Source organism: Peromyscus maniculatus, chromosome 6, assembly GCF_049852395.1.
Source record: "Peromyscus maniculatus bairdii isolate BWxNUB_F1_BW_parent chromosome 6, HU_Pman_BW_mat_3.1, whole genome shotgun sequence".
In the NCBI taxonomy this organism is placed as follows: domain Eukaryota; kingdom Metazoa; phylum Chordata; class Mammalia; order Rodentia; family Cricetidae; genus Peromyscus; species Peromyscus maniculatus.
Window position 1 is genome coordinate 132,084,944 of NC_134857.1, and position 20,957 is coordinate 132,105,900.

Consider the following 20,957-nt stretch of genomic DNA (forward strand, 5'->3'; position numbering starts at 1 on the left):
TAAAAGAAAACTGTTGCATTTTTTTCTCCTTTTCTCATACACAGAATCTAAGGGACATGAGAGGAGGAGGAGGGACGAGAGGAGACAGAGAGCAGTGGAGGAAGAGATGGAGAAACAAAGAGCTGTATGCACGAAAATGCCATAAGGAAACTCATAACTTTGTGTGCTGACTTTAAAAGGGGAATTGTAGTAGGCATGGCATTCGGCCACATTCTGGTAACCACAGCCTGTGACTTTGTCTCCAGGGATTTATACAGAAGTCATCCTTCCTCGACTTCCCGGTAAAGGAACTCACAAAACCTTGCGAGTCTGTCAAGTCCAAACGCCTGAGCCAAGCCCTCAGCACCTCGCTTTAACCTATTCATTTTGGAAGGAGAGCTTTCTCCTGTAAGCTTCAACACTCCCAATTTCTTTGTTCCACGCACTTAGGGAAACTCAGTCCTGCCCTTCAGAGAGCCGAATCTATTCACTGAGATGTGTGTGCACTCAGTTCCCCATACTTGTTAGTAACTCTATCCACCTCATGTCTCTAAGCTCTGAAGCAGTCTTTCACCTGACCCATCTGATTTCTACACTCAAGGCTCTTTAAAAAAAAAAAAAAAATGTGTGTGTGTGTGTGTGTGTGTGTGTGTGTGTGTGTGTGTGCGCGCGCGCGCGCGTGCGCGCATTCCTATGCACACCAGGGCATTTGGGACAAGAGTTTCTGAGGTTTCTCCTTCTCCACCTCCCATCACAGCCCTCACACTTGGACAAGTGCTTTACCCGCGGAACTATCTCTCCAGCCCAAGGCTGCCTACTTTTAAGGTACCTATTGATTTATTCCTCAGCTCCTGGGGCCACAGATGATCAGAACCACATTGTCCTCCTAACCTTGCTGTTCCCTCCAGTGACTGGTTTTTTCCAAGGAAGCATTTGCTGTCAGCCGATGAGCAGACTGTGCCCCACACTCCCTGAGACTGCGCTCCATGTACAGTCAGCCTGCGTCATCACCTGTCTACCCACCAGAAGCCTTAAGCGATCTGGCTTTGCCCCACCTCCACTTTTGCCAAGTTGATGCTTTCTAAGTATCCCCAGACTTATTCAGCCGTCCTCTCCCATCCCGTGCTCTCCCCTAAATGCCTGCACTTACTCTCAATTCCACAAATAGTGTTGGCCAAACCATGTGATCTGCAGTTCGGTCCAATAGGAAGGGTATGGTCTAAGGAAACTCTTAAGACTGTGTCAAACTGACCTCATTCTTTCTAGTGAATGTTTTCTCTTTATCCCCAACTAAAATGAATAGACCCAACATGCACTATGGTCCAAGTCAAGACATTTTTGAGTCATCAAACCAAATTTTTTCATCTCCTATCACCTCTCCTAGAAGCCCAGCCTTGAAAATCCTTGTTTCTCCAGGTAAAGTTAGTAGATGTTCTGGGGGGTAGGGTGGGGTGGGGAGAGAAAGGAGTCTGTGATTGTGACGTGGGAGTTGAAGAGATGGCTGTTAATAGTGTTTGCTGTGTAAGCAGAAGGACCCAAGTTCAATTCCCAGCACCCATGTAAAAGCAGGCCATAGAGAGTTTGTAACCCCAGTGCTAGGAAAGCAGAGAATGGACGATCCTGCAGCTTGTTGGCCAGCCAGTTGAGACAAATTGGTAAGCTTCTGGTTCAGTGAGAGACCCTGCTTCAAAAAATGAGGTGGAGAGCAATTGTAAAAGACACCTGACATTGACCTAGCCTTTGGATGCTAGGTCAATATACACACACATAGGCACACACACAGGGTATTGTGAACATATTGAACATTCTGGTTCATCTAAATGACTGAATCCAAGATTCTGCCACATGATCTCAGAGTTTGAACTTGCCTTTGAGGCTCTGATTTATACAGCACCAAATAGTATCATTTGGTCTTGGCCTAATAAGAAAAGAGGAAAGCCAGGCATAGTCGCAACACCTGTAAACCTAGCACTTCAAAAGCTAAGGCAGGAAATGTCTCAAGCGTGAGGCTAAACCAGGTGAGAGAAAGTGTTGTTGTTGTTGTTTTTTTAAGTAATAAGCAAAGCAAAGTCTGAATAAATGGTGCACCCCGTTCAAGTGAAAGCTGAAGAACTTGTCATTGCACAGCATGAAGAGTGACAGAGAAGTCTGATTTAATCAAAGCAGGAAGATAAGTCATCCTGGGGCGTGTGGTAGATGCATAGTGAGGATCTGGGGACATGGGATGTGAACCTCAGAAAACCTTTAAGGAGAAAAAGGTGGGTGTTTCTTTTCTTTTTTGCCTCTTACTCACAATTCTCCTGCCTCAGCCTCTGAACTGTTAGAACAGCAGATTTTTCTACCACACCCAGCAGAACAGGACCATCCAATAAAACACCAAAAGAAACAGGGTAAGGTGTTGGTGTCAGGTGGTCTGGGAATGTAGTTCAGTTGGTACATTGCCTGCCCAGCATACACAAGTAGGTAAGCATGCAAGCACACACACACACACACACACACACACACACACACACACACACACATATATAAATTTTAATTAGATGTTGGTAGCTGTGTGGGTTTATTTCCAGGTACTCTGTTCTGTTCTGTTCTGTTCCATTAGTCTAGATACCTGTTTTGTGCCATTATCATGCTGTTTTGGTTACTATGGCTCTATAGTGTAATTTGAGATCAGGTGTTGTGTTATCTTCCACATTGTTCTTTCTTTTAAGGATTGCTTTGGATACTTAAGATCTCTTCTGTTTCTATATAAATGATAGGGGTTTTTAATACTGCAAAGGATTTTATTGATATTTGCATCAAGCCTAGATTGGGATATCTATGAGAACACCATATAGCTGTTCTCACATTATTAATTCTGACAATCTATGAGTAAGGGAGGTCTTTCCATCTTCCAGTGTCTTCAATTTCTGTCTTCCATGTCTAAAGTTCTCATTGTCTTCTGTCTTTCCCCTCCTTGGTTTGGTTTATTCCCATGTTGTTTGTTTGAGGAGGGGTGTTTGTCTTGAAGTTACTGTGAATAGGTTACTGTGAATAGAAGTTTTTCCTTGATTTTTTTTCTCAGCATCCTCATCACTTATAAATAGAAAGGCCACTGGGTTTTGTATGTTGATGTCATATCCTGCTACTTTGCTGAAACTGCTCATCAGGTCTGAGAGTTTCCTGATGGAGTCTTTATGTTTATATACCCTGACTTTTCCCATGCTCCCTGCTAGATAGTTCTCAGTGGTAGAAGGCATTTCATATTTCTCTTTAGTGTCCTGTTTAAATTTTTATTGTGTTACATGTATAATAGATAACAGTAAGTATAATTGAATAAACTAGATTTCCCTTTGGTATGGCCTAAGATGAACTAATAAAACACAACTGAAAAGTATCAGGCTAGGTATATGGCTCAATGAGAGAGTGCTAACCTAAAATGCTGAGGCCCTCTGCACAGTAAAAAAAAAAAAAGTATTGGGTTTTCATTTTGCATCTAGGATTAGAGTGCAGCCCAGACCGCCCATCTTTGTTTCTTCCATTCACTGGCATTTGGCATTTCTAACAATATTAAAGTACCAACTGTAGAATCAAATACAAGTGAGTCATTAAAATTCTCAAATTAATATACTCTTATGTCTGTCAAAAGCAATATTATCTCATTATAAGGCAATATATGGCTATTAAATGAATCATAAGATAAATTTACTTTTTTCCCCAGAAAACATAGCCTCTGATTAAAACATTAGTTTTGAAGAAGCACACATGGTCCCCACCCTGTCCCACATGCCCACTGTGGATGGGTCCAACAAGCAAATACTTAGGAAAAAATAAACACAGGATTTGTTCAATGCCATGCAGCTTTCCTTGGCACTAAAGATAGCATGTTTTAGAGTTGCATGGCAACAATGAGCAACCAAAGATGACAACTAGAGGAAAAAATAACTCAGCTGAGATTCAAATAAAATTTGCCAGGAATGGTTGTAAATAGCAAACTGAGAAATGGAGGAAAGAGGGAGAAAGTGATGGAATGTGAAGAATGAAGTCAGAGAATGGATAAGCAGGTGCCTCGTGGGCCTACTGGGAGCTTGCTCTGGGTCACCTTTGTTGTGGGATAGAATATTTGTTTAACCAAGGAAAGATGAGTTGCATTTGTGTTGCAGAATAATTGTTTAGCTATGTAAAGGTGTGTTGCTTTTGTTTATGCTGCATTTGTTTAACTATGTAAAGATGTGTTGTTGTTTCACCTTGCCTCCTAAAGTACCTGATTGGTCTAATAAAAAGCTGAACAGCCAATAGCTAGGCAGAGGAGGGATAGGCAGGGCTGTTGGGCAGAGAGAAAAGGGGAGGTAGGCAGCCAGCCAGGGGCCAGAAAGACAGACACAGAGGAAGCAGGAAAGCAGGATGGACAGTACATAGATGAGGTAAATGAGCTCCAGGACAGCACATAGATGAATAGAAATGGGTTAATTTAAATTTAAAAAGATAGCTGGAAACAAGCCTAAAGTTAAGGCCAAGCATTCACAATTAATAATAAGTCTCTGAGTCATGATTTGGGGGCTGGTGGTCCAAGAAGACCTGCTTCATGGCTTAGTGCCAGAACTTAGTATGTGTCATCTCAGCCATGGCTTTGTGTTATGAAATATTAGTTTAGAATATGCTACATTTGTTTACACTGTGCAACATTTGTTTAATGATGCAAAGATGTGTTGAATTCTTTTATGTCGCATTTGTTTAACTCTATAAAGCTATGTTATTGTGCCTGTCTAAAACACCTGATTGGTCTAATGAAGAGCTAAACAGCCAATAGCTATGCAGGAGAGGGATAGGCAGGACTGCCAGGCAGAAAGAATAAATATAAGGAGAGAGAGAATAAGAATAAGAATATATAGAGAGGAATAAGAAAAGGAGAGAGGACATCAGGGGCCAGCCACCCAGCTACACAGCAGACCATGGAGTAAAAAGTAACAAAAGGTACATAGAATAGAGAAAGATTAAAAAAAAAAAGCCCAGAGGCAAAAGGTAGATGGGATAAATTAAGAAAAGCTGGCTAGAAACAAGCCAAGCTAAGTCCAGGTAGTCATAAGAAGGAATAAGTCTCCGCCGGGTGGTGGTGGCACACATCTTTAATCCCAGCACTCAGGAAGCAGAGGCAGGCAGATCTCTGTGAATTCAAGGCCAGCCTGGTCTACAGAGTGAGTTCCAGGACAAGCTCCAAAGCTACACAGAGAAACCCTGTCTCAAATAAACAAAACAAAAGAATGTCTCCATGTGATTATTTGGGAGCTGGGTGGCTGTTGGCAGAAGTTTCTGTCCTGCAAGCCACTCCCAAGTAACCACATAGAGGCTTAATATTAATTACAAATGCTCAGCCAATAGCTCAGGCTTGTTACTAGTGAACTCTTACATTTAAATTAACCCATATTTCTTATCTATGTTTTGCCACATGGCTTGATGCCTTCTCTCAGAACAGTATGCCCATCTTGCTTCTCTCTGCATCTGCTTGCGACTCCTCAGACTCCACCCTTCTCCCCCAACCCCAACCAGCATTCTCTGTTTGGCTCTCCTGCCTCACCTTATTCTGTTCAACTATTGGCCCATCAGTTTATTAAACCAATCACAGTGACATGTATTCACTCTGTGTAAAGAAATATTCCACAGGTGGCAGGCCCCCCAAAGAGTAGAGTGAAACAAACAAACAAAACTACATCTTTAGAGATAATGCTGGGACATGGAGTCTAATTACTCTGCTTCTCCGATGTTATGGCAAATAAAACATTAAAGGCAAGAATAAATGTTAATGGTGAACTACTTTTTAAAAACGTGTGTGTGAGCACACACCCATGTGTGTATGCGCAGGTGTGGGGCATGCATGTGGAGATCAGAAGAAAACTTCCAAGAGTTGATTCTCTCCTTATGGGATCATTGGGTGGAATTTCACTCATCAAGCTTGCTGGCAAGTGTTCTTACCAGCTGAGCTATCTCGCCAGCCCAAAGGGTAAGCTACTTTAATACAATGTGTCCTATCATAACAGACATAGGAAAAGACAGACATCCTCAGGGGAAACATATTTCAGCTATTCAGGATCAGACACAAAATTGAAAATAGAAACACTAACTGGTTGATACACAAGTCTTGGATGCCCCCGAGTCAGGCAAACGGTTTCCTTTATGAAAGCCGCAAACAGTAGATCGAGTAAAGCATTTTCACTGAAGGGCCGGGGAGATGGATAAGAGGGTGAAATATGGTGAAATGGATGGAGGGCAAGGGGTCCTTGTCACACAGATGAGCACTGGAGAAGCCAGGGAAGGTTAAACATGAAAGCTTATCTCTTCAGGGAAGGAGACGTGTACCTGTCCTCCTGGAATGCTGGGAAAGGACGCAGTTTACAACCTGTTTTGTTTATTCCAGACCCTTCCCCCTAAATCTGAGCGTTCCTTCCAGGCTGTAAACCCATCCTTATGAGAGATGTCACTTGTGCTTTACAACAGCCTCGGAGACTTCTGTGCTATCTTAAGGCCAGGCCAGTCCTGAGTCCCACAGGCCTTATGCTCACCTCGGTCCTTCTCCATGGACCCTTTTCTTAGGCACTATCTCTGCATCAACAGTGCCCATTTTTGTGGAAGAGGCCAGATGTGCTTTGTAAGGAATTTCAATGTAAGCATATCTTAAGCTTTCTTATACTCATGGGACTGAGTTAATTGTTATAAGAAAACTGTTTCCAAAATTGTACTGTGCTTAAATAAGGCTAGAATAAATAACCTAGTGTCTGACTCCAGAAGTCTGAACAGTGATGATGGCTGACAAAGTCAGCTGAACTGAGTTTCATTTTTACCTCATCCAGGTTGTTTCCCTGTCTGCCGTAAGGACTGCAGAGACTCCAGCGTAAAACACTGGGTAAGCATGAAGACTTGAATTTGAATCCCAGTACTCACATGAAGCTGAATGCGATAGCACACAGCGTGATTCCAGCACACCTCACAACAAGACAGGAGGGAACAACAGGAGAATCCCAGGAACTTCACAGTGCAAACAGGTCCTCTGTCTCAAGCAATGTGAAAGGTAGGACCAGCATCAGAGGTTGCCCTTTGACCTACACATATGTGCATGTGCTCATACATGCACCAGCATGCATACATGGATGGACACACACACACACAAACACACACACACACACACACACACACACACACACACACACGCAGATAAAATATTTTCAGTGAAAAGAACTAATGATTCTAAACATAACCTATACAGTGATTTTCAATTTATTTTTGACACAGTCTCCCATATACCAGGCTGGCCTCAAGCTGACCATAGAGCTGAGGATGACCACAAAATTTTGATCCACCTCCCTCCACCTCCCAAAAGCTGGGATTTCAGGCATAAGCCATGCCTGGTGTGCGCAGTGGTGGAGATTTAACCCTGGGTTTCATGAATACTAAGCAAGCACTCTGCCCACCAAGCTACATCACCAGCCCCATTGCAGTGAATCGTGAGGACAAGATACAGCCATGACAGAAAAAGAATGATGAACAGCCATGAGAAGAATTTCTTTAGCCACTATATTATGGTGCTTAAAATGTGAAATCTGAGGACAGTTACAGTAGTGCACATCTGCAATCCCAGCACTTGAGAAGCAGGAGCAGGAGGATTGCTGTACGTTGGAGGTCTCCCTGGTCTACACAGCAAGTCCCAGACCAGCCAGAATTACACTGTGAGACCCTGTCTATCAAAAATAGCAACACCCTAACGTTTCACATGAAATGCGGCCAACCCACTCTCCCTTTACTAGAGAAAGGGACAAGACTGCCAGTGACTAAGAGGTGTTGGGAGTGAGGAACGGAGAGATGGTTTTCTTCAACGATTCCACTTTAAACTTGAAATAAATATAAATGGCTAAGTTCTCAAATGCAGCCAAGTATGTCTCACTATATTTTCTGTTGAGGTTTTGTTTTGTTTAATCTTTTTGTTGTTTCAGGGCCTTTACCTGTGGCCCACGCTGGCCTTAAACTCCACCTCCCAAACGCAGGGGTTACAGGCATACACCATCACCCCAACTCTTCCATACTTGCATTGGAAAAACTGTACTAGTAAACATTATCCAAAAATATTTTTGCCACATTTGGTAATTAATTTTAGAACAGAAAATTTACCCAGTAAGCTTCTAAAATTAGAATTTGACCTGAAAATGAATCCTTGAAACCTCAGTAATTCAAGGTAACATAATTCAGATTTTGTAGTAACTTTGGTGATGTCAGAGCTCAGCTTGGGTCTGTCAATCAGAGTGAGAACAACGCTGATTTTCATGGGGTAGAGACAATCCAAAGGTCCAAATGGATTCCCAAAGGACACCCTACTCTCTGCTCTGTAGTCAGGCATAGAAAAAAAAATTAACTAGTGAGTACTTGGTTGCCGTGGGATGTCTTTCTGTATGCTGTGAATATGTGTTGCTCTCATTGGTTGATAAATAAAGCTGTTTGGCCAATGGCGAGGCAAAATAAAGTTAGGTGGTACATTCAAACTGAAGACGGAGATGAAGGGTGGAGTCAGGCAGACTCCATCCAGATGTCCAAGAAGCAACAAGATGCCAGCAGACCAGTAACTCCACGGCCATGTGGCAACATATAGATTAATAGAAATGGGTTAATTTAAGATAGAAGAGCTAGCTAACAAGAAGCCTGAGCCATAGTCCATACAATTTGTAATTAATATAAGCTTCTGAGTGTTTACTTGGGACTGAGTGGCTGCAGGACCAGGCAGGACACAGGGAAATGTGGGTCTACACTTGTTTTTTTTGTTTTTGTTTTTTATGTACGAGTGCTTCCCTACATGTATGTCTTTGTACCACATATGTGCACAGTGGCGGGATGGGGGCAGAATAGGGTGTTGGATGCTCTAACACCATCAGAACTAGAGTTACAGATACTTGTGAGCCATTATGTGGGTGCTGAGAACCAAAGACATACATGTCCCCCGTAAGAGCAGCAAATGCTCTGTACTGCTGAGCCGTCTCTCCAGCCACCCAGTCACTTTTTTAGAAGAAAATGATCAGGGATAAGAGAATAGTGCCTAACCAACACACAGTTGTTCGTTTTTAGTATTATCCATGGTTTTTTTGTTTTTGTTTTTTTTGTTTTTTTTTTTTTTTTGGTTTTTCGAGACAGGGTTTCTCTGTGTAGCTTTGCGCCTTTCCTGGAGCTCACTTGGTAGCCCAGGCTGGCCTCGAACTCACAAAGTTCCGCCTGGCTCTGCCTCCCAAGTGCTGGGATTAAAGGCGTGCGCCACCACCGCCCGGCTATCCATGGTTATTTTATTGAGGAAATCTCTCAGGATACCAGTTAGGAACATGGCTTTCAGTCAGGCACAGAGGCACATGCCTGCAATTCCAGCACTTGGAGGAGGCTGGCAGTAGAATTTCAATCAGCCTGAGCACATAGTGAGACCCTGCCTCAAAACAGTAAAATAAGGGGGTGAAGAGATGGCCCAACCATTAAGAGCACTTGCTGATCTTCCAGAGGACAGCTTCCCAGACTCCACACTGGGCAGCTAACTGTTATTCCAGCTCCTGGGGATCTGACATCCTCTGGCCCCTGAGGGCACCTATACACACACACACACACACACACACACACACACACACACACACACACACACACAAACACTTAAAAACAATGAAACATGATAGATTCAGAAACTTGCTCAGTCATCATGCTGTGACTTAAACCATGCACTATAATCTTGAGAATTCATCTCTCCGAGCTAACAGTTTCTGAGATGTTATATGAGGATTTATAGATCTGGTGACAGAGCCTCCAGCACATAGTAAATGATTAAGAAACATTAGTGCTAGGTATGGTGGCACACACCTGTGATCTAAGCACCTGAGAAGTGAAGACAGGAGGACCAGGAGTTCAAAACTAGCCTGGGCTACACGAGAGCCTGTCTCAAGAATAAACACAAAAAATATTATTATTGCATAATAGATGTACATAAGCAAATGAACAAACAGCATACGCCAAGATTACTGATCCTCTCTGAATCAAGTGCAGGTTCTGTGCCCAATCTATCTTTGATGACATTTCACTGCCGTTGGCTTTTTGTCTGTTTCTATGCTTTGAGTCAGGGTCCTGTACAAACCTGGGCTAGCCTCTAACTCACTCGGTAACCAAGGCTCATTTTGAACTCCTTGATTCCCCTGCCTCCATCTCTCAAGTCCTGGGATAGCAGGCATATGCCACTGGCCTAGCTTTCCCTACACTCTGAAAATAGGTTATCTGAACCTCAAGAATACACATAGTGCCAGTTGTTGGGAGTAAGTTCCCTGGACACTAAGCATATAGGTAGGATCTGGTATGCTCCAATTGGAAAAATACAATGTAAAATGTGGGATGGATGGATGGATCTTTACCATACACAGGAGCTTATATTGGTGGAAGAAGTGTGGTACAGTGAGATGGGAAAGGAGTGCTTTGTCAAGGTCTGACTTTTACAGAGATTGAGACATGGGACCCTCTTTAGCAAAGGGAACTGTACAAAAACATATCTTGCAGACATGAAAGAATTGTTTGGGTTTAAATATTGTCCTTAAAAGGATTGTACCCATGTCTATGACTTTGTAACTTTGTAACCACAATCCCTGCCAGCTGACATCAGTGCTGCAGAGCAGGAGGTGTGTTGTGGAGTAGTACTTTAAGGTGTGTTACTTCGGCTTATGTTGCATTTAACTCTGTGAAGCTGTTACTGTGCCTAAAACACCTGATGGCCCAATAAAGAACTGGCCCATAGCAAGGCAGGAGAAAGGGTAGGCAGGGATGGCAGGCAGAGAGAATATAGAGAGGGAGAAATGGGGGGCGGGGAGGGAGAAAGAGGTGGAGGAGTGAGGAGATCTAGGAGCCAGAGAAGGAGGAAGACTCCAGGGGCCAGCCACCCAGCTACACAGCAAGCCATGAAATAAGAGTAAGATTTACAGAAATAAGAGAATGGGAAAAGCCCAGAGGCAAAAGGTAGTCAAGATAATTTAAGTTAAGGAAAGCTGGCATTTATAATTAAGAATAAGCCCTCATGTGTTGTATTTATTTGGGAGCTGGGTGGCGGGGGCCCCCAAAAAGACCGAAGACCAATCAACAACAGATGTGTCTGGCTTGATAATTAGTTAAGGCTGCAAAAATGTATTACATGTCTAGAAGAAGGTTATGTAGGGGTGGGAAGGTATATTTGGGGAAGCATAAGGGGAAACAGTGGAGGCTTTCATAATGATCATAATATATTCCTTAAATTATGATGTCTTTCTTAAAGTCAACAATAGAAGCCAATAATAAAGCTGTTCATGTAACCTTGGTAAAGAAAAACTCTGTTTAAGTATAAATAAAGATGGCCTAAGCTCTTCAGGGCCATTTTGAGTGCAATCCACTTGGTTAGAATTTTTCCTTGCACCGATGCCCCTTGCCTGCCTTAGGACCTGAACCCGAGCCACGGCTGCACCCCAGCACACATAGGAATTCATTGGAATAACCTACAGGCTGCAGTCCAACAATCACTAGTTATGAATGGAAAGTCCAAGATCTAGGAGCCACTCAGTCCCACGAGGCTGGGTGTGTCAGCTGGTCTGCTGGGATCTTGAAGGAGAGATGATGGGCTGACGGAGGTGAGAGCAAGCAGGCAAAGAACACCCTTCCTTCTTCCATCGTCCTTATATAATAGTCCAACAGAAGGTGTGGACCAGATTAAAGGTGTGCTTTCCAGCCTCGGTCTGGATTAAAGCCGTGTGTCACTCAGCCTCAAGATCCGGATCACAAGTGTGCCCTTCATTTCTTGGATTATAGTTCATTCCAGATATAGTCAAGTTGACAACCAGGAATAGACACCACACTCATCCTATCAGTTCATCTGTGGAACACACATGGTGGACTTGCACACCACAGTTCTTTGTCAGAGGAAGTCAGGATCCTGGAGACAGGAGCTGACGCAGAGGCCATGGAGGGGACTTGCTTACTGGCTTGCTCCTTATGGCTTGCTCAGCCTGTTTTCTTATAGAACCCAGGACTACCAGCCCAAGGACGGCACCACCCACCATGGGCTGGGCCCTCCCCCATCAATCACTAATTAAGAAAATGCCCTACAGGCTTGCTAACAGCCTGATCTCAGGGAGACATCTCAATTGAGTTTCCCATCTCTCAAATGACTCTAGCCTGTGTCAAGTTAACATAAAATTAGCCAGCCAGCACATACACACATCCTCTCTCTCTCTCTCTCTCTCTCTCTCTCTCTCTCTCTCTCTCTCTCTCTCTCTCTCACACACACACACACACACACACACACACACATACATACACACATGCACACACAATTTAAAAGAAGTAAAAATAAATGTTAAATTAATAATGGACAAAAAATTCTAGCAACTGAGGTCTAAAACTAGGATTTTAATTCAATCCCTTTCAAACAAAGAGAGATGAATAACAGCAGCTGGTGTTAGTAACTGAGTCAGACCCTATTATAGTTTCTAGTGTCTGTAAAGGAGGTACTATGTAAAAAATGAAACTACAATCTCCTCCCTTGCTCTGAGTGGGAAAAAGAAAAGAAGCACACTTTTTTTTTTTAAATGCCCAATGCTGTTTATTGAAGGGGGTAGGAGGTCTTAAATACAGGCTTACAGCACAATGGGAGAACCCCAGAGGGCAGAAGTTTGCTACTGATGTTTACAATCTTGCATCTAAGCTGTTGACACCCATTATGCAGGATACACAGACAAGGAACTTCCCTTAAGCATTCAGGAGGGTGGAAACCGGCAGGGAATTAGCATAGGGAGGATATCAATGTCAAGGTCAGCAACCAAGGCAACAGTTACCCAAAACAGGGAAGAGTTCTACAGGTCCCCCTTTTACTAAAAAGTGAGAAGAAGCACACTTCTTTACAATGTTCACTATGTGCAAGGACTTGGCAACTATACCTAATGCCAAATATGTGCAGCCAATTTGTGAAAGAAAAGTAGTTTTCTCAGAGTCTATTCCTGTCACTTTAGGGGACAAGTAATATACACATACACACCACTTCATATAAATAAATTTTCTAATACGTTTTTAATCTTTAATTATGTTCTTTTGTCTTTATTGTTCACTTGTTTGTTGAAGTCAGGGTCTCACTATGCAGCTCAGGCTAGCCTCAAACTCACAATCCTCCTGTCTCAGCCTGGAAAGTGCCGAGACAGCAGGCATAGACCATCAATGCCAGCTCCAAATTGTTTAACTTTTCTTTGAACTGTTATCGGACTATTTCTTCACTGTTGCCTTGGAGACGGATGCATTTAGCCCATTTATTTAGATCCCAGAAGTACACTGTACTGTACTGAAATAGTGTTGATAAGGAGGACACTTATCTAATGGCCTCTGAATCCCAGTGTATAAATACTAAACAAAACGCTAATGAAAACCACTGAATGTAGGGCCAGCAAAATAGCTTCATGGGTAAAATTACTTGTGGCCAAGCCTGGTGATCTGAGTTCAATCCCCAGGATCCACGTGGTGGAAGGAGAGAAATGGCTTCTGCAAGCCACCATGGCACATGCATGCCCACACAGGCATAGATGGATACATGTAATAGTAATAAAGAAAACACTGGCCGGGTGGTGGTGGCGGCGGCGGCGGCGGCGGCGGCGGCGGCGGCGGCGGCGGCGGCGGCGGCGGCGGCGGCGGCGGCGGCGGCGGCGGCGGCGGCGGCGGCGCACGCCTTTAATCCCAGCACTTGGGAGGCAGAGCCAGGCGAATCTCTGTGAGTTCGAGGCCAGCCTGGATTACCAAGTGAGTTCCAGGAAAAAGGCGCAAAGCTACACAGAGAAACCCTGTCTCGAAAAACCAAACAAACAAAAAAAAAACAAAAAAAAAAAAAAAAAAAAAAAAGAAAAGAAAGAAAGAAAAAGAAAAAAAGAAAGAAAACACTGAAGGTAACAACTCCAGGAGACATATTTTTCCTTATACTACATTGGTGGTCACTGGTGGTGACCATAAAATTAATATGAAAATTCTGCCTGACTCTGTTTCCTAAGCCCTGGCATTAAAGGCATGGTAACACACATTACACTGTTATATTTATATCTTTATGTTGTGTGCAAAACACACACATACTCACCCCAGATGAGGATCCCTCAACAGAACAACGTACGGGTACCAGCAAAGGCCAGCTTGGTGAACCAGTGAGTTTTGTTGGGGTTATTTACAGGAATATGGGTGAAGGCTTCCTTACAGGAGCAGAAATGACTCAAAGTCAGCTGCATCAGCAGAGCCCACCAGGCACAGGTGACAGCTCACAAGAGCTGGGAACCTGGAGCACACTGCACAGCCTGCAGGCAGCTCAGCAGGTTGGAGAGTGTCCTTTCCAGGTGCCTCAGTTGGTCTAAACCTCCTCCAGGCAGCTGGAGAGGTTTCTGCTTCTTTCAGGCAGCTGGGCTGGTCTCAGTTTGAGAAAAACTCTTGGGTTTGTCTTCTTTTCTCTGTCAGGGAGGGGCTAGAGAGTCTGCTTGGTTTCAGGCACTTCCTGGGGATACTTTGAGTTGTTACCTTCCTGCTTGATATTGCTCATAGATAAAATTTTCATGGGCTAAAACATTCAGATAATTTGGGCATTAGATGTAGCTCAACTACCTTGTGAGCATGTATTTACATCCACAGCCAAATGCCTCGGTCAGAGAAGCCTCTCTTTGTGGCGAACAGAGATGTTTGGCTGCTCAAGGTGCTGAGGATAACTGACAGCTGCATGCTCACCAGGAGAGGTAGACTGTGCCCTCTAAGGCTCAGTGAACATTACAGGACAGAGGCAAAAGAACACAAGTAGACAACAGGAAGGGCTATAAAGTGCCATCTTCTGGGCACAACACAGCCGTTGCCACCATGAACTCACAGCAGCTATGGTCACCTTTACTGAGCCTGCCCAAGACTGGCCGTGGTCATAGTCAGTCTTGAATGGGGGTGGGGTGCCTACCTGCTGAACCATTGGCTACTGATGGATTCTGGGAGATCAGGAGTCATCGTCTTTAGTTATGTGCACACTGTGAAGCCCGCCAGCCTCTAACAGAGAGCTCCAAATCCATCGTCACACAGACAGCCTTGGTTAAAGCCAGTGGTTCTCAAAGCAAAACATGGCATGAACATGGGAAATGGATCTGTAGGGAAGAGGAGCCTTAGCAGGGGCAGGAGGAAGATGAGGGTGCAGTGAGACTAATCGAAAAGCATTAGAGACATTTATGAAATCCTCAAAGAACAAGTTTAATTTTTAAAAAAAAATTAAAAGGAAGAAAAAGGTGTCAATAAAAGGTTGAAGGATATTTGAAACACAGGCAAACTAACTCTCTAGTTTTATTCCCTGTATCAATTTTACAAATCATCTGCCGAGTCCTCTCTCCAGTCCCAGCCTTAAACTCTTGATCCTTCTGCCCCAGACTCCAAAGTGCTAGGATTGCAGATGTGCATGGCCACACTCAGTTTTATGTGGTGCTGGGAGTCAACCCCAGGACTTGATGAATGCCAGGCAAGCTCAAGTTACAGCTTCTGCCCACATTTTCTGATTTTCAACTGCTAAAATGATTAAATGTGGACAGTGGCTATGGCTCAGTGGTAGAGAGCTCTGCCTTGCACGCATGAGGCCCGGGGTTCAACCTCCAGGGCTACAAGCATTCCCCACAGGCAGAGAGCAAATGCTGCACCCCCCCCACTCCCCTCCCCCAACTCAGAACCAAATTCTTGGCCATCTCCCCCACCCTGCTTCACTACATCTCCTTGGTTTCCTCTTTCTAAAATGATCTCAGAGCTGTATGGGGTGGCTCACTCCTGTAAACCTTGCTAGCTCTTGAGAGCAGGGGCGACTGTGTTGAGTCCAGATGAGCATCACCTCCAGACACAGACTGTCTCAAACAAAACAAAAAAATTATCTCAAGAATGAATCAGCAATTACAACCACTCAACTCAAATTCTAGCAGCTCACCAACAAAGGCTTTGCTTTGGAGGTGTTACTGTACTGGCAAGTTACCCCAGCGCCTCTGCACTAGGATTGTAAACTTCTCTGGATAAAATCTGCAGGAGTGTTTCTCCTTCTCCCTTCCCATCCCTCACCCATTTCACATGGCATCTCTCACCTTCAAAATGGTTCACTGTTTATGTCCTGTGTTGGGGTGTGTGGGTGCCACAGCTTCAGTGTGGGAGTCAGAAGACAACTGTCAGGAGCTGTCTCCTTCTACATAGGTTCTAGAGATCAGCTTAGCCCATAAGGCTTGGCACAAAGTGCTGTCACCTGCTGGATCTCACAGACCCTTCTAAAATCTTAATTTGTATAGTTTAATAAAGGTTTGGATACAACCTTATAGTATGTTGAAAACAACATTGGAGTACATTTTATATATCAAGTTCCAGGCCAGCTTGAGCTACACACTGAGGTCTTATAGCAGAAAAAGTGTAAAGGGTTGAAATATTTATATTTATGAATTTATATTCTCATATTTTGAACTATTTAAAATATAAGATGCATTTTCCTATATTTCTCCATAAAGGGAAATCTCTCTCCTCCTCCTCCTCCTCCTCCTCCTCCTCCTTCTCCTCCTTCTTCTCTCTCTCTCTCTCTCTCTCTCTCTCTCACACACACACACACACACACACACACACAATCTGTAAAGATAGATAGCCATACTGCATTATATATTACTGAGTAAAAATCATGTTTGCTTTGACTCCATGAGACAGGGGAGACCATTCCTGAAATAGAAGTAGTCCCATCAAGGCCATTTACTGAGTCCAATCATTTATACTAATTTTGTTTTATCCATCACAACTATTCCAATGACAGCTTCCTAAAAACAAGAGGGAGCTTGTTCAACCCCTTGCTTACAAGTCAGACTAATAATGGCCCGGGGGATGAGCTAATGTGGACGTCAGAGCCCTGATGATTTCAAGGCCACAGGTGCTAAGGAGGGGAAAGGTGAAGCACAAGAGTGTGTATCTTGCTTAGAAACATCCTAAGAAGACTATTCTCAAACTGTTGAGCTGACCAGACTAAACACTTGCACTAGCAAGCCATAAGTATCCTTGGATATGTGTGTTCTTTTTAACATACCAAACTCATGCTTTCTTTTTGTAGAAAGGATGAACATCTTTAATAAGTAGCTTTCCTGGATTTGTTATACTGTAAAATGATTTTAGCTATACAAGGACTAGTAAATCAAACATTTCTTAAAGATTTTAACAAAGTTGTGTGTGTTTTGTCTGCATGTATGTTGATGCACCACTTGAGTGCCCGGTTCCCAGAGACCAGAAGAGGGTGTTCCCAGAACTGGAGTTACAGATGGCTGTGAGTCGCCATGTGAATGCTGGGAACTGAGCAAGGTCCCCTTGCAAAGAGCATCAAGTGCTCTTAACCTCAGAGCCCTCTTTCTAGCCCCTAAAAGGAACATTTTTAAAATCAAAAGTACTCTCATAATTTAAATCAGAAAAATTTAACACTTTACTTACTATTAATTCAACATTTCACAAACAGAAATTGGGCACTTGTTGCGCTCTGAAGCATTATGTCTCCTCTAAACTTATATAGCTTTGTGATTTATTCTACCATTGATCACACCCCAGCCCCAAGAGCTAGCTATGTACATTACTTTACTACTGGAATAATTGTCTACTAAAAAACATTTGCCTAAAAGATTGCTCATGTTTATAAACTGTTTGCCTTGGAGAAACGTTTACTCAGTAAGACTGTAATAACTGTTGGTTCAAGGCAGATGTGTGAGCAGTGCATGCCTGTCATCCCGGCACTCTGTGAGGCAGGAAGAAAGACTGCCATAAACTTTACACCAGCCTGAGCCTCACAGGAGCACCACATCAGTCAGGGCTAAACAGCAAGAGCCTACCTCAAAACAGACAAAATAAAGTCATAACAATGGTTACATGCTGTGGGTTTAAAATGTGAACTACAACACCATTACCCCAAGACTTGAGCTCTTTACATTTGTAAGAGAATTTCCATGATGTTCATTCATAGAGACACTGATTACCTCAACTCTCTGGCATTTTTTAATTTTCCATTTGCAACTAATGTATGTAGCTATTTTCAACAACTGCACTCTCAAGTATGGACCCCAGAGAATGTAGTCAGTTCTGCCTACACAAAAATTTGCTCACAGATGTTCATAGAATCATTCATTATTCATACAAGCCACCAAGTAGATATAACCCAAATGCCTAAAACACCAATGGAGAGGTAAACAAATGGTATTCCACCCAAGTACATGATCTGCCACAAAAGGGGACGCAGTGACTGATAGAGGCCAGAGTGGACCTTGAAAACAATGCTGTGCTAGGCGAATGAAGTCACATGAAAGAGCCATATGTTGATTGATTCTGCTTATATGGCATACTTAGGACAGAAAAATCCATCACGGAAAGCAGATTAGTGTTTCAGGACTGAGAGGGGAGAACAGGGAGGGTCACCAGCTTTTCATGGGAATCAGACAGTGGTGATGACTGCATGATTGCATGAATATACTAAATCCATTCACCGTACACCAGAGTCAGGGCACAGTGCCATGGCAGAGGCACTTCGTGCAGGAGGCTCTGCATGCGGTCACCAGCACCAACAAAACTGGGAGGACGGTTAGCATGAATTTTATCTTATGAGAACTCCATTTCAATAACACCACAAGGGGTCAAGATATATACTTCTTATGTTTACACCAAATTTCTAAATCACTTTACATTCTACTAAAAAGATTACAGGGCCCAGTATACCATATTTGTTTATGTATGAATATGTAATATTCTGAAAGTTGTTTTACAAAAAAAACCTCTATCTCATAACATCACTTTTGATAAACATAAAACAGAAGACAGAATAATTTTTAAATGTAAATATATTTAAAAAATTAAAACACCTAAGAAACACAATCTATATACATGAAAAAAGTAAGATATTTATATGCATAATAACTAGTAGCAACATGACCCATGAGGAGCAGCAGCGTCTATTCTGTCCATATTCTGTTTAATACCACAGTGGTAGCTCACTGTTCTTAGGAAAATTACGTAAGGTACATATAGCAGAGACTGTAAATAGAAAATTAATGCCAAGTAACAGTGTTTTCTCTATAAACAAATGTTATTAAACAAATCATCATAATCTAATTAACAACAAAATGAGCTTACTGTATTCAGTTCAAGATATTTAGTCAAACTTGCATAAAAGTACAGGTGGCCATTTAAAAACGGTCTGTTGCTAACCTATCAGTAACTCAGGCTATTGGGATTTCCACAGGAGATGAACTGTCATTCATTTTCTTTTTATGAAAAGGGCTGCTTTAAGAACACTACAACCATGCTCTTAAGAAATGCAACGGCATACTTGAGAAGTTACAATGGCAAAGCATATGCATCAGTACATTCTTCACTGGTACCAGCCCCAAAGAGCATTTCTGAAGGTGACCTAGATGGCATTTCCACGTACTTTGACTTTTATTCTCCTCCACATATTACATGTCCAGGTAAGGATTGTAATTTCTACTAAGGGAGTCTATCACATTGGTCATTTAAAGACACACACAATAAAGTACTTGGATGATCTAGTACTTTACTAGAAGTATATCTACTGACCACAAAACCAGCTTTCACTTATAAATGAAATACTAAGTTTCTGATTTGAGAGAAATGAAATACAATACAGTGAGTGAGGTTTTTTTCTTCATCTCTGCTATAAAAATCCACTTTGCCTATTTGACCCGTCTCTATCCATGCAATTTAATGAATCCTCAGAAGAGTTTACACATCTTTATACAGAAGTCACATCTGTCCACTGCCATTCCTTTTATATTTTCAGTGTCTTATCAAAATACGGGTAGCAAGGTTCTTCCTATTCTATGAGGCAGGGAGATGCTTCCTAAGGATCTCTTTGGATGATGAAGATATGGAATCTGGGAAGGACACATCAAACTCTATTAGCAGGTCACCACGTTGTTCAGGGTTTTTTGGAAACGGCAGCCCATATCCAATAATTCTTCTCCTCATCCCAGGCTTCACAATATCACTGATTGACATAGGTATGTTTCTTCCATCCATTGTTGGCACATTAATTGAGCAGCCACACAATGCCTAAAGTGGACCAAATAAAACAAAGTTAATAAACTCCCAAACTGAACAATATAAGATCTTGCTGGGTGGTAAAGAATAATACCATGAAGGTGATATTTTAACGTCCAAAAGGATTACAATAGTTTTAAAATCTTTTTCCTGTTCCAGAAAATCTGTTCAAGAGAAGCATAATCAGATGTTACTAGAGAGAGAAGAGAGAGGAAGGAAAAGAAAGAAAAGAGAAGCCAAGGATGTCTTTCAGAGCGCCTTAGGAAGTAAACAGTTTGCGGCTGTCAACACTCAAAGTGCAGGAATTTGAAGGGAGAAAAGGAAGAGCTCAGAACTGAACTGAACAAAAGGAGGAGCAAGACCTCCTTCTCTAGAAGACCTGGGAGTGTCTACTAGATGCCACATAGTTCTTGGTGAACCACTGAGGGATCATGAACCAAGACTTCCCCTCCAGAAATGCACAAGGAACTCCGAAACGTACACATGAATTAGTGACTTCAACAGAGCAGAGCATGAACAGAAAGGTATGGCAGAGGTCTCTCTGACAGACAGGGCACATGGATCATCCCCTCATTGACTGGAACTACCAAGTACCTACACTAAACTAAACAAGGTCTGCTCCAGTGAAGGCTGCGAGATCACAGAGGGTAGCTCTGACACACAGAGAACTATACAAAGTAATAACAGCAAATTCAGGAAAAGGAAAATTTGGGGGTGGGAGCCAGATTTCTACCTTTTAAGCCAGTTTGAAATATATGGTAGGGATATATTGAGCTATTTAAGGTTTTTTTTTTCCCCGAGACAGGGTTTCTCTGTGTAGCTTTGCATCTTTCCTGGAACTCACTTGGTAGCCCAGGCTGGCCTCGAACTCACAGAGATCCACCTGGCTCTGCCTC

General features: G+C 42.8%; 1 protein-coding gene across 3 annotated transcripts in view; it reads right to left on the reverse strand.

Moving 5' to 3' along the window:
* Positions 1-18,824: 18,824 nt before the first annotated feature.
* Positions 18,825-20,957, reverse strand: part of Dnajb4 (DnaJ heat shock protein family (Hsp40) member B4) — a 28,370-nt gene continuing 26,237 nt past the window's right edge. For all 3 annotated transcript variants that reach the window (XM_006989493.4, XM_016007871.3, XM_076575245.1), the window contains one exon: positions 18,825-20,073. In XM_006989493.4, coding sequence (XP_006989555.1) covers positions 19,840-20,073 — 234 coding nt within the window. In that variant the 3' untranslated portion in view covers positions 18,825-19,839. The remainder of the gene's footprint in view (positions 20,074-20,957) is intronic.